At 37.6% G+C, this 13,627-nt stretch overlaps 1 protein-coding gene across 1 annotated transcript in view; it reads right to left on the bottom strand.

Moving 5' to 3' along the window:
- LOC127451667 (protein sidekick-2-like) overlaps positions 1-13,627 on the bottom strand; it is a 237,775-nt gene that overhangs the window by 83,283 nt on the left and 140,865 nt on the right. The window contains exons 3-6 of the mRNA XM_051716518.1: positions 12,459-12,565; positions 12,065-12,212; positions 3,574-3,707; positions 54-165 (exon numbers count right to left, since the gene is read on the bottom strand). Coding sequence (XP_051572478.1) covers positions 54-165; positions 3,574-3,707; positions 12,065-12,212; positions 12,459-12,565 — 501 coding nt within the window. The remainder of the gene's footprint in view (positions 1-53; positions 166-3,573; positions 3,708-12,064; positions 12,213-12,458; positions 12,566-13,627) is intronic.

Here is a 13,627-nt window from a genome sequence, read left to right as displayed (position 1 = left end):
TAGTTTGATAGAGGTAATTTTGAGTGCTTACATACACACAGACAAACACACACCTTGCATTGGCCACACACTCCAGTGTGACCTCAAACGTGCCCACCATCACACTGGTATTCCTCGGTGGGATAATAATAGCGGGAGCAATGGGGTCTGCTGGACCACCAACATCTAAAGAGAAACAGACACCCATAGGAAAGACAAATCACAAATTAGATATATTTAATATCCCAATACCTTTCATAGACAGCAATGAGATTAATGGAGAGCAAATGGAGACTTTTGCTCTAGTCTCCTACTTCTCAGATTTTTCTCCAGATAAAAAGATCCCAGTAATCTCACAGTAATCTCACTCTACTAGAGTTTCATTAGAGATAAAAGTAAAAATATCTAAACATCCTTAAAACAACTGCAAAAAAAGAAGAAGATATATTTACTTGAGAAGCAAAACAAGAAAACTTAAAACAAGAAAAAACTATTTGCCAACGGGCAAAGAAAAATATATTTTCCTATAGGTTTTTTTAATGGCAGTTTTGAATTGGTGAGTAAAATAAAGGCTGTAGTAAACACTACTTAAAGATACATTAAATTATACACAGTAATACTCCAAACATTAATTTTGAAGCTGCTGTTTTTTAATTTTTATTTTAAGTATGTTGCTAACATGTTGCTACATAAGGACTACAATGGTTTTCTGTTTTGTCAGGGACGTACACTGAAATGCTTATATTTAGCACCTTAATAGTAACATACATTTTTCAATGCTGGCTTTAAAATTCCGTTTGAGGTATAACTGTGTATAACTTATGTTGTAAAACAAAACATCCATGTATCTTCATGTAACGTTTACCACAGGCTTTATTTAACTAATAAACTGAAAAAACTTATAGGAAATTCTCAAGGAATCTCATGGTGAATTAGCTTTACAAGTTTGTCTACAAATTAACATCATGGATAAACAGCTGTATTTTGTGAGCTAGGAAATCTGTATTCATTTTTTAGCTCTATACTCTTACTGTAAATCAACTATTGTCTCATTTATGTCTATTTTATTTCTGCTAAAGAGAAACATCTGAGGCAAAATGTATACTCCAATGAACAATAAGTGAGGACTCCATTAATCAATTGAGCAATACAATTTTCCACTGAGAAGAAGAAAAAGTAAAGAAAAAAAAGGAAAAGTTGAAAAGAAGGAAGGAGAAAGAAAGAAAGAAAGAAAGAAAGAAAGAAAGAAAAAATTAGAACATTATGCAAGCTGGTGAATACTTTCTGTGTAGGCACATATACAACACTAAAGGTGCTATCAGTGGGCCTGTATTTTTTCCTCAAGGAAGGAAAACAGAAAGTATGGAAGGCTGGAAAACAGAAAGTATGGAAGGCTGGAAAACAGGAAGTAAGGAAGGAAAACTGGAAAGTAAGGAAGGCTGAAAGACAGGAAAAAAGAAGGAAGGTAGGAAGACAGGAAAAGAAAGAAGGAAAAAAGATAGAAGGGAGGAAGGGATGAAAAAAGAAGAAAGACTGGAAGACAGGAAAGAAAGAATGAAGGAAGGAAGGCTGGAAGACAGGAAAGTAAGGAAGGAAAAAGGAAGGAAGAAGAAAAGAAAGAAAGAATACAGGAAGGAAGAAAGAAAGAAAAAAGAAGGAAGAAAAGGAAGAAAGGAAGGATGAGGGAAGGAAGGGAAGGAAGGAAAGAAAGTGGAAAAGAGAGAAGGGAGGAAGGGAAGAAAAAAGAAGCAAGACTGGAAGTCAGGAAAGAAAGAGGGAATGAAGGAAGGAAGGAAGGCTGGAAGACAGGAAAGTAAGGAAGAAAATAAAGAAGGGAGAAAGTTAGGAAGGTAGAAAGACAGTAAAGGAAGGAAGGCAGGTAAGAAAAAAGTGAAAAAGGAAGGAAGGAAGAAAGAAAAAAGGAAGAAAAGGAAGGAGGAAGGAAGGCTGTTAGACAGAATAGACAAAAGGAAGGAAGGTAGGAAGACAGGGAAGGAAGACATGGAAGGAAAGAAGAAAGGAAGAAAGGAAGGAATGAAGGAAGGATGAAAAGAAGGCTGGAAGACAGGAAAGAAGGAAGGTAGGAAACAGGAATGGAAGGAAGCCTGAAAAACAGCAAAGAAAGAAGAAAGGAAGACAGGAACGGAATGAAGTAAGGAAGACAGAAATGGAAGGAAGGAAGGAATGAAAGAGAAAAGGAAGGAAGGCAAGAAAGAAAAAAGAAAGAAGGAAGACAGGAAAGGAAAAAGGAAGGAAGGTCGGAAGGAAGGAAGGAAGGGCTGGAAGAAGGGCTGGAAGAAAGGAGAAAGAAAGACCAAAAAGAAAGTAAGAAAGAACAAAAAGAAAGAAAGAAAGCAGACATAGAACTATTCTTTACTGTATGTCTAGCACACTTGTTCTACTCCTTCAGACAGCCCTCACCATTACGTGCTTTGTATTATATATGTAATTGTCTGCAGCCTCTTCTGCTGTAAGTGCACTGTAATACCTCCACTAATGTGCTGCGCTGCAGAATAAGGCCTGACTGAGAGACACCACCGACATGATTAAATGCCAAACAATCATTTGCTGGCTCCTGGAAACCTTTTGCTGCCCATTAATTCTCTACCCTCAATCAGTGATCTCTCTTTCCCTCCATCCTGATCTGATTCCACCTTTATTTGCTTCTCTTTCTCTACATGGACCCCTGGATAAGAGTTACAGTGGGGTCTTTATGTTCTCTCTCTTTTTCATATATCTGTTTTTGTGGGGTCTATTAAAGTCAGGGGCTGTTTTTTTGAGGGTAATTATTCACCCTGTCATTGTGGCACTGTAGGACCAGCACTATCATACAAAGCTCCTCAAAGCCTCGCCACATACTCACAGTCCACTGCACAGTGAGTTGAATATTGATTGATTCTTGAAAAACTTAGGTCTGCCCCAGTCTGTGCAGTATAATAAGTAACATGGACAACCACTAGGGGGTGATGGAGATGTTTATTTTAGTAGAGGTCATTTTATCTGTTGGACAGTGTGGCTACAGATTAGTGGCCAATCGATATGGCAGGGTGGCCATAGGGGAATTGAACTTATAAACCTTTAAAGACAGACACACCATGAGCTCCAAGGTTGTTAATTGATGGTATATGCTCCTGTTGAAGCCATCAGTCATTTCATGAATTTATTTCAACTTAATTAAAAAAATAATAATTGCATTTAAAAGTGGAATTCCTGGTGAAGAACTACACCACCCCTGATTTTGAAGGGAAAGGATCCTATATTCCTCCATTGTTTTAAAATCAATTATGTCATTCGTAATGCTTCACAATGGGATTGTAGTTCATTTCCTCATGAAAGATGAAAAATACACAGTCTTATACGGGCACAAAATTATAACCTCTAGGAGCCACGGCCTAGCAGTTAATGCAAATGCTCAGATACATTGAGCAGTGGTGCTTATCTGGGTGATGCAGAATAGAGTCCTGTTCCCGCCTCTTCTACCCATTGTTTTCTGTCGTTTCTCCACCATTCATATTAATAAAAGTGGCAAAAAATGTCCAATAATGTCTAAAGACCACAGTAAACAGTAGTTAAAATGTTTTATTCAGAACTCACTTTCTACATTGAGGATGACAGGCTGGCTGGTCTTGTTCTCTCCGTTCTTGTCATTGACGGCCTGGGCATAGTAACGGCCCGCATCGGGGGCCACGGCGGAGAGAATAACCAGAGTGTTGTCCAGAGTGAGGGCTCTGAGAAATTAGAGAGAGAACACAATTTAAACAACTAGGGAAAAAAAAAAAAAGCGACTGGTAAACATGTCAGCAAAGAACTCAAACACACCAAAGCACCGAGGAAAACTGCACATCCAATAGTCTGGGATGGTAATGTTATTTGCATTGAGGGCTCGAGAGGATAAGTGATTTAAGATTGCTGGTGCTGAAATGCAAGCCATGTGTGAGTGTGTGGTTAAATGAGAGTTGACACTTGGAGTGCAGCGAGATTACAGCCTGTGTATCTGTCAGCACAGGCCTGATCAGCCCAGATTAAACCGACTCCAGCACAATTAGAGTTAAGGCTCTCACCAAGTCCAAACCAAACGCGCCGCGGAATATCAATGCAGTAAAGGAGCAACAAACAAGCGGCAAACAAATCATATGCTGTCAGGCCCTCTCAATGTCATACATGACCATTACTGCAGCCCAAGAGACACAGAGAGTAAGAGAAAGACAGAGAGAGAGAGAGAGAGAGAGAGAGAGAGAGAGAGAGAGAGAGAATTGAGGACTGAGAAGCACCGCTGGAATCTCAGATGTTTATATAACCCCTGCCTTACTTTAACTGAAAAACAATGTCTGAATGTTCTCCAGTCAGTTTCAGAGTATGTAAGTGGAGTGGTGCGACAGCAGTTTCCCCTCCCTGCTCAAAGCCTTTTGTAAGCACTCCGCTCAAAGTCCATTTCAGGTTTTCCATTTCTCATTCCTCGCATCGCTTTCTGCTTACAGGTGTGAAAAACCCCGCTCTGGGTTCTGCTCCATAAATTTGCGTATTACCGCTCCACTCTAAAGTTCTTTTTTGATAGTTTTTTTAATGTTTTGGCACAAGATACTGAGAATTTTACTCAATTAAAAGTCCAAGTTTCTAGCCAAAAACATACTTGAGTGAAAGCAAAAAAGCATTCACATTAAAATGTACTTAAGTATTAAAAAAGTAACTATTTTCCTAGCTAGAATGAAATCAAGAGAGGAGACTGTGTGAGTGAGGATGTTGCTAAATTCGATTGGTTTGTTAAGTCACCTTTTTACTGTCTCTGACGACTATCATATTTCTCCCCCAGTGGCATTTGCAACCCAGTCAAAGAATCATGTTACAATAACTACATTTTTGCAAAATGATTTTATGTGGCCTGTTGTACATACAGTTTAAGTCAGATGTTTACATACACTTAGGTTGAAGTCATTAAAACTCATTTTTTAACCATGCCACAGATTTCATATTAGCAAACTATAGTTTTGGCAAGTCGTTTAGGACTTTGTGCATGACACAAGTAATTTTTCCAACAATAGTTTACAGACAGATTGTTTCACTTTTAATTGACTATATCACAATTCCAGTGGGTCAGAAGTTTACATACACTAAGTTAACTGTGCCGTTAAGCAGCTTGAAAAATTCCATAAAATTATGTCAAGCCTTTAGACAATAAGCCAATTAGCTTCTGATAGGAGGTGTACCTGTGGATGTATTTTAAGGCCTACCTTCAAACTCAGTGCATCTTTGCTTGACATCATGGGAAAATCAAAAGAAATCAGCCAAGACCTCAGAAAAAAAAAAAAAAAGAAAATGGACCTCCACAAGTCTGGTTCATCCTTGGGAGCAATTTCCAAATGCCTGAAGGTACCATGTTCATCTGTACAAACAATAGTGCGCAAGTATATACACCATGGGACCACGCAGCCATCATACCACTCAGGAAGGACACGCATTCTGTCTCCTAGAGATTAACATATTTTGGTGCGAAAAGTGCAAATCAATCCCAGAACAACAGCAATGGACCTTGTGAAGATGCTGGAGGAAACAGGTAGACAAGTATCTATATCCACAGTAAAACGAGTCCTATATCAATATTACCTGAAAGGCTGCACAGCAAGGAAAAAGCCACTGCTCCAAAATCTCCATAAAAAAGCCAGACTACAGTTTGCAAGTGCACATGGGGACAAAGATCTTACTTTTTGGAGAAATGTCCTCTGGTCTGATGAAACAAAAATTGAACTGTTTGGCCATAATGACCATCATTATGTTTGGAGGAAAAAGGGTGAGGCTTGCAAGCTGAAGAACACCATCCCATCCGTGAAGCATGGGGGTGCCAGCATCATGTTGTGGGGGTGCTTTGCTTCAGGAGGGACTGGTGCACTTCACAAAATAGATGGCATCATGAGGAAGGAAAATAATGTGGATATATTGACGCAACATCTCAAGACATTAGCCAGGAAGTTAAAGCTCGGTCACAAATGGGTCTTCCAAATGGACAATGACCCCAAGCATACCTCCAAAATGGCTTAAGGACAACAAAAGTCAAGGTATTGGAGTGACCATCACAAAGCCGAAAATTTGTGGGCAGAACTGAAAAAGTGTGTGCGAGCAAGGAGGCCTACAAACCTGACTCAGTTACACCAGTTCTGTTTGGAGGAATGGGCCAAAATTCCAGCAACTTATTGTGAGAAGCTTGTTGAAGGCAACCCAAACATTTGACACAAGTTAAACAATTTAAAGGCAATGCTACTAAATACTAACAAAGTGTATGTAAACTTCTGACCCACTGGGAATGTGATGAAAGAAATAAAAGTTGAAATAAATAATTCTCTCTACTATTATTCTGACATTTCACATTCTTAAAATAATATAGTGATCCTAACTGATCGAAGACAGGGAATGCTTTCTACGATTAAATGTCAGGAATTGTGAAAAACTTTAAATGTATTTGGCTAAGGTGTATGTAAACTTCTGACTTCAACTGTAACATGGAAATTACCTTGTAGAATGGACACTAGAGACGCTAAAAAAATAATATAATCTCTTATGACATATAAACGCTTTTACTATAGCGCATGACTCATTTTAACGTTTGCATTACATAAGCAACTACATTTACAAGCTTGTTTACACACGAGTTGACACGTGAGCCGAAAGTGAAATAGAAGCCCCACAAAATGATGTGGTTGCTTCAGACGTTGTGTTTTTTCATGTCACATTTGCTTTTTATGACACTACAGGTTTAGTTTAGGTTTAAGGTTTAGGGAAGGGAGGTAGGTTTTGTTGATTTAAATCTCGATAGAACATTAATCTTAAAAACCTCATCTCTTCGGGAGAACATTTCACTTGCTTTTAGCGGCACATTGTGGACATTTCCCTTCGGAACTGCCCTGAGATGTGTAGTGAACCACATAATTTTATTTTTTGCGAAAACACAATGCCACACAATATTCATTGCATTGAAGAAGGCACGCACAAATTGCTATGTCAGAGCACCCAACCCCTTGAAACATAGAGAAAGATAAAAAAAAAAAATCAAAATAAGCTTTGAAGAAAGTTAGTAATGTTTTCGATTTTGTGAATTGTTTTCTGAGGTTTGCTACCAAACTTTGCTGTTTAGCAGATAAAATTAATATTTACTCAGATTCCATTATTTATTATTTTATTCATTATTGTCATTATCATTGCTGGTTTTATAGACATTATTATAATTAATAGTTGCCAAACAACAACAATAATAACAATCAGCATATAGGGAGAAGAAAATTCATAGATATGATTTAAATGTGAAGGCAAGTGTAGAAGTAAATGACATACATTTAATTACAAAAGCCTTTTGTTTATATATATATATACATATATATATATTATATATATATATATATATTTGCAACGTGAATGATCATTTTTGACTTCAGAACTGTCCAATCTGTAGAAGTAGCAGGCATAGAATAAAGTTTAGGTATTTCTCACTTCGTGCTCAAGAGTTTTGAATGAATACGTCACATTCATTCGGGTGGTCACATACGGTCTAGTCGCAGAAAATTTTCAACGTATCCGAAGCTCAAATCAGATCCAAAATTCCGCCTCTGGAGAGCCGCCGTGCGACACTTCATTTGAAATGACTGACCTCTGGTCTGTCATCTGTCGTTTTTGGAAGCAGTGAAAAGACGGCTTAAGTCCAGTAAGACGAAAGAAAATTATCTTTTTAAGATTAATTAAAATTGTAAGGAGTAATAAGTACTATTTATTAATTTTTTTATTTTTATTTTTTTGAGAAATGTAATTAAAGTACAAGTATTCCATTTAAATTGCACTTGAGCAAAGTACAAATCCCAAAAAATTATACTTAAGTATAATACTAACACACACATACATACAGAACTTAGGTGCGGAAGCCACACCATCCAGACAAAACATGTACAGTTTTTCTAAATTACTAAAACACATTTCTTGAAAACGTCACCCATTTTCTCACAACTTTAAACACAAAACCAAATCTTCAAACTACATTCACAAAACCCCTGATTCTTGACAATAAAAATATTTATTGTAAATAGTAAGCACATTTTGAAATTACTGTCAAAAAAAGTATAGTAATCACAACTTATACTAGTACAGTGAATATATTGTTAACTGTAATTACTGCAAGTAAGACAGTATTAAATATCTGTATATTCAGCACTTGCAGACTGTAAAAATAAAGTAGTCCAACTGCAAAAGCCCAAAGAATAAAGAAAACTCTAAATGCAAAACACATTACAGTATACTCACACAAAAATGTTGTGCAACCACAAAATCAAAGTCAATGAGAGATTCATTCTGCATTGGCGTCACATTTTCACATCATTAGAAACAAGTGTGAACAATTTTGAGTTGCTGTGTGTAAACAATGACAACTGTGTTGTAGTTGTGTTTTGCTGCCCATGTTTACCGTTTTGCAACACAAGTGCATCATAATGCGAAATGTGTTTTAGTGAGTGAGAATGTGTTTAGAGTTTTGATAAAAAGAGTGACTGATTCGACAAATGGGTTTAGGCCACTGAGCATTTGGTTCAGAGAATAGGGTTTAGTGTTTTAGCAATCCAGAAAAACTGTAATCTATTATGAAAACAAAATGTAATGTAAAGTAATACATGTTAACATTATTACAGGTGCACAATGATGAAATAGTGTTCCTTACATTAGTGTTTGGTCATTTTTTTTTACCAATTTGACTTTTGCTTTTGTAATACAAATGGTTTCCTTCATCTAAATGGTATAAGGATTGATTACTTTTTCTACACTAGGCATGTTTTCTATTTGTAACACCATGGTCAAGTTTGACTGCAAACATACAAAAATGCTAAACTTGAACAAATAATAGTCTGTGATATCTAGAACTTAATACCTAGAAATTAACTTTGTTACAACATTGGTCTACTGTGACCAGGCAGCATGTGTGGATCGCTGCAGCCTTCTACTGGTTATAATTGTCATTTCATGTAAGTGTTTTTTTTTCCAGTAGATGACACATTTTGAAATTTTTTTTTTTTCTTCAGTTAAATGAAGTGTATGTGTTTAATTAAATGAAAGTAATAAAAATGTTGTTTATTTTATATGAAAATAAATGGTGTAATTTAGTCATTAGAGTTAAATTAGGACTAAATACCATACAATTCCAAAATTAATACATAAGTTTAGTGTCATTATTTTAGTGAAATTAGTTTTATTACAACCCCAGTTCTCAAAAAGTTGGGACAGTATGAAAAATGCTACACTACAACTACACATTATATGACGTTTTTCCTTGTGAATTTCATTGTTGTTTGAAAATGTACAGTAATTTCAAATCAGATGATTGCAACACACTCCAAAAAAGTTGAGACAGGGGCAATTTAAGACTAATAACAATTTGACGAGTTGAAATAACAAGGCGATGTGAAACAGATGTTAAACAGGTGAGGCAATCGTGTCAAAGTATACAAACAGCCTAATCCTTCAAGAGCAAGGGTCATTCGAGACTTGATAATTTGCCAACAGATGCTTCAGCAGATAATCCAGCATTTTGAGAACAATGTTCCCCAAAGACAAATGGGAAGGATTTTGGGCATTTCACCCTCTGCAGTGCACAATTTAGTTAAAAGATTCAAGGAATCTGGTCAAATTTCGGTGCGTAAAGGGCAAGACGAAAACCACTTCTAAATGCGCGTGATCTCTGATCCCTCAGACATCACTGTCTTAAAAAAAGTCATTCATCTGTAATGGTTATAATGAACATGGGCTTGGGATAACTTTAATAAACCTTTGTTAGTCAACACCATTCGCCGCTGCATACACAGATGCAAGTAAAGACTTTACTATGCAAAGCAGAAGCCATACATCAACACTGTCCAGAAGCTCTGCTGACTTATCTCGGCTCGGTCTCATCTTAGATGGAAAGTAGAACAGTGGAACCGTGTTTTTTGGTCCGATGAGTCCACATTTCAAATAGTTTTTGAAAAACACAGCCGTCGTGTTATCTGGGCCAAAGAGGAAAAGGACCATCCAAGCTGTTATTAGTGTCAGGTCCACAAACCAGTGTCTGTATGGGCCAGGGGTGTGTCAGTGCCCATGGCATGGGTAACTCGCACATGTGTGAGGGCATCATTAATGCAGACAGATATGTAAAAATTTTGGAGCAGCATATACTGCCATCCAGCACCGTCTTTTCCAGGTATGTCCTGGCATTTTCAGCAGGACAACTTCAAACAACATACTGGCCGAATAAGCAGAGAGTGCAGGTGCTAGATTGGCCTGCCTGCAGTCCTGACCACCTCCAATTGAGAATGTGTGGTGGATTATGAAACTCACAATACGGCAACGAAGACCCCGTACAATTGTACAGCTGAAGACCTGCATAATGGATGAATGGGGGAAAATTCCACTTTCTAAACTTAACAAACTTGTGTCTTCAGTGCCTAAATACTTAATAAGTGTTATTAGAAGAAATGGTGATGTTTCACAGTGGTAAACACTCGACTGTCCCAACTTTTTTGGAGTGTGTTGCAATCATCTGATTTGAAATTACTGTACATTTTCAAAAAAAAAAAAAATTTGTTTTTTAAATTAAATGAAATTCACAAGGTAAAACATCATATAATGTGTAGTTGTAGTGCTTTCAATATAGCAAAGGGTGCACATAATTTACAAATCACTACCTTTTGTTTTTATTAGCATTTTTCATACTGTCCAAACTTTTTCGGAATTGGGGTTGTACATTTCATTAAAAAAATAAAAAATAAAAAATAAAATGTATTACTGTATCCGGTCAAATTTGACCGGGAATGCTAAGAGTGTCGGCCTTTAACGAAGACGGTAGAAGAGTTAAAGAATCATGGCGGAAGCAAACTGGCATTGGTCATAATTTAGTTTTACTTGTGGATTTTGACTGTATTATATATTTTGTTTCCATTTTTGTACTGTTTATTAAGAATAACAATAAAGCCTGCCAGAAAAGTAGACTTGAACCTAGTATAACACATTGTGAATTCTATGAATTGTGAGCAATCTTGGAGAGAGACAGAACACAGACATTACAAGCAAAGGAAAAATCATGCAACTTCGTTCCCGCTCCGTTTTCTCTCTGCACCGTTCTTATACTACACCCCCCCCCCCCCAAAACAAATCAGCTGTCACATGCCGGACGATCAGCATGAATTATAGATCATCACACACGCTGGCTGTTTTTGTGAACCCTCCTGCTGGTGGAAGAGGTAAATTGATCTCAGGTGATTACCAAAACCTACACGCACCAATGTAGTGTGCACTCAGGCGTAAAGTCTGCCAATCATCCAAGGTCATCAATACAGGCCTTTTTTCCACTTTGTCTAATTGGCTCCCATGTTGCCGGCTTCCTCTCTGGCTTCCAATAACATTTAGTCTAAAGTCAACAGGGGTTCTTATTGTAACTGACTTTATCAATGAGAGTCACTGTTTTCCATTCTCCTGGAGTGCTTCCGAGAGCCTACATTCACTCAGGTCTGGCAGGAACTTCTAGAGTAATAATACAACATCACTGTAGACTCTTTCTGCAAGGTATAATGGCCCTACTGTTAAAAGGGGAGTCATTAAAGGAATAGTTCACCTAAAAATACGGGTCGTTCCAACTGTAAGCAGTTTTTTTTTTTTTTTTTTTTTTTATAAAAAATTTGAAGATTCTTCTCGCAGCTATTTTCCATACAATGACAGTTCATAGTGACCGAATATAATCAATAAAAAAGTGTCCATATGACTTCTGCACTGTATTTCAAGTCTTCTGAATGCAAATGATAGCTTTATGTGAGGAACAAAATTTCTGAACTTTTGCAGAGGGGAAGATAACCAGTGAATAAAGACTTACATTTTGTTCTGTTCCTCACTCAAATTTATCGTATGGCTTGAGGAGACTTGGAATATAGTGCATGAGTCATATGGGCTACTTTTATGGTGTTTTGGGGAGCTTTCTTTCTTTAACATTGAAAAATAACATTGTACAGATTTAGAATGACATGAGGTTGAGTAAATAATACATTATTTTAATTTTTTGAGTGAATTATTTCTCCACACATGAAGCAAAGATTACATGCGGCTGCTGGGGGGAATCTTGCGTCCGTCTCTGAACCATGTGATACCGGGCCGGGGGAAGCTGTGGATTTGTGGGGGGAAGATTAACGCCGCCTCCCCTTGGGACACCACCTGAGACCGTTCAGCCTCCACAAAGCCTTCCATGTCTGAGAATGAGAGGCCAAAACATAAGAGAAAGAAAGTGAGAAGACAAAACAAGAGCACGGACAGTGTGACTCATCTGGCAGAAAGCACAATGCTCCATACTCATTACTTTCTTGGTAGCTTTTTAACTAACACGGTGTCCTAACTAGGTGCAATGCTATGTTATGTTTCCAGCATACATTTTTCTGTATGTTAATTTGTCTGTACTAAATAAACCAAAATGATGCTGGATGCGGTATGACACTTACAGGCAACCTGGACTTGTGTACTCCTCTGCATAAGAGCTCCAACCCGGTTCCTGACGATGCATCTGTAGAAGCCCGCGTGGGACCGGTCCAGCGATGGAATTACGTACCTGGTGAAAGAAAATCGTAGTGCCATCAAACATCCCCCATTTTTCCTACTTGTCGTTTTCACAGTGCAAGAGCTTACAGCGACTGTAGCCCATAGCACAGATTAAAACAAATGGCTTTTCATTCCAAAAAGCTATTTATCACTGGTCTATAATTAATCATACAGTGCTAGCTTCTGCTTGAGTGCAGATCGGGCCACAACACTCAGCCAGCTCAGAGTCCATGGCTAACCTGTTGAGGTACGAACATTCATCAACAATATATAGGGTTCCTCAGGCAGACGTGATCTTGTGATGTCAACAAAACAAGGTAGATGACAGTAATAATAGTGAAAGAGAGAGAACACAAAATATGTATGGAGAGAGAGAACACATACCTACAGTATGTATGGGGATATTGATAGGGATGGTGCTCCAGGGCCTCAGATTGGTTACCAGGGCCCTCCAAAGCCTCAGGCCAGAGACTGCCTGAGGAAGCTTAAACACCAGGGGTGCACAGCACATAGAGTGCAGACCACTAGACCCCCACGTGGCAAAGTAGGACTGGGATTCATAAGGAATTTAACGATACCAGTTCCTTTACAGTTCCATAAATGATACTTTTAGTATTTTAGAAGTGCACATTCTTATTGTTATTACCCTACCTATATTTTAACAGACTAGATTCTTGCAAATTATTTTTAATTAAGATATTTTATTCATTCATTGATTTTTATAAAATAACTCTACTTACAACAGAACTCATAATGTGTATCTTTGACTACACATTTTCATTTCAACAATCATCCAGTAATTACTCTGATTTAATTTTCACGAGCTTTAAGAATACATAACACAGTAACAATTCTTGGATCATTTTGAGACGGACATGACAAAATGAATGACTTGCGGTTCAGTAATTGTTTTATTACTAAAGAGAATCGGCTGATGAGAGTCATTTGTTCGGGAGGAAGCAGTGTATGTTTTGCACTGTAGGTTCAAAAGAACCTACTCACAAGAGTCATATATTGCGGAATCAGGCTACACTGCTCGCGCAGTATGTTTCACGCTGTAGATAAAAAAAAA

Source organism: Myxocyprinus asiaticus, chromosome 14, assembly GCF_019703515.2.
Source record: "Myxocyprinus asiaticus isolate MX2 ecotype Aquarium Trade chromosome 14, UBuf_Myxa_2, whole genome shotgun sequence".
NCBI classification, from domain to species: Eukaryota; Metazoa; Chordata; class Actinopteri; order Cypriniformes; family Catostomidae; genus Myxocyprinus; species Myxocyprinus asiaticus.
The sequence above is the reverse complement of the archived record's forward strand: the minus strand, read 5'-3'. Positions and strand labels throughout refer to the sequence as shown.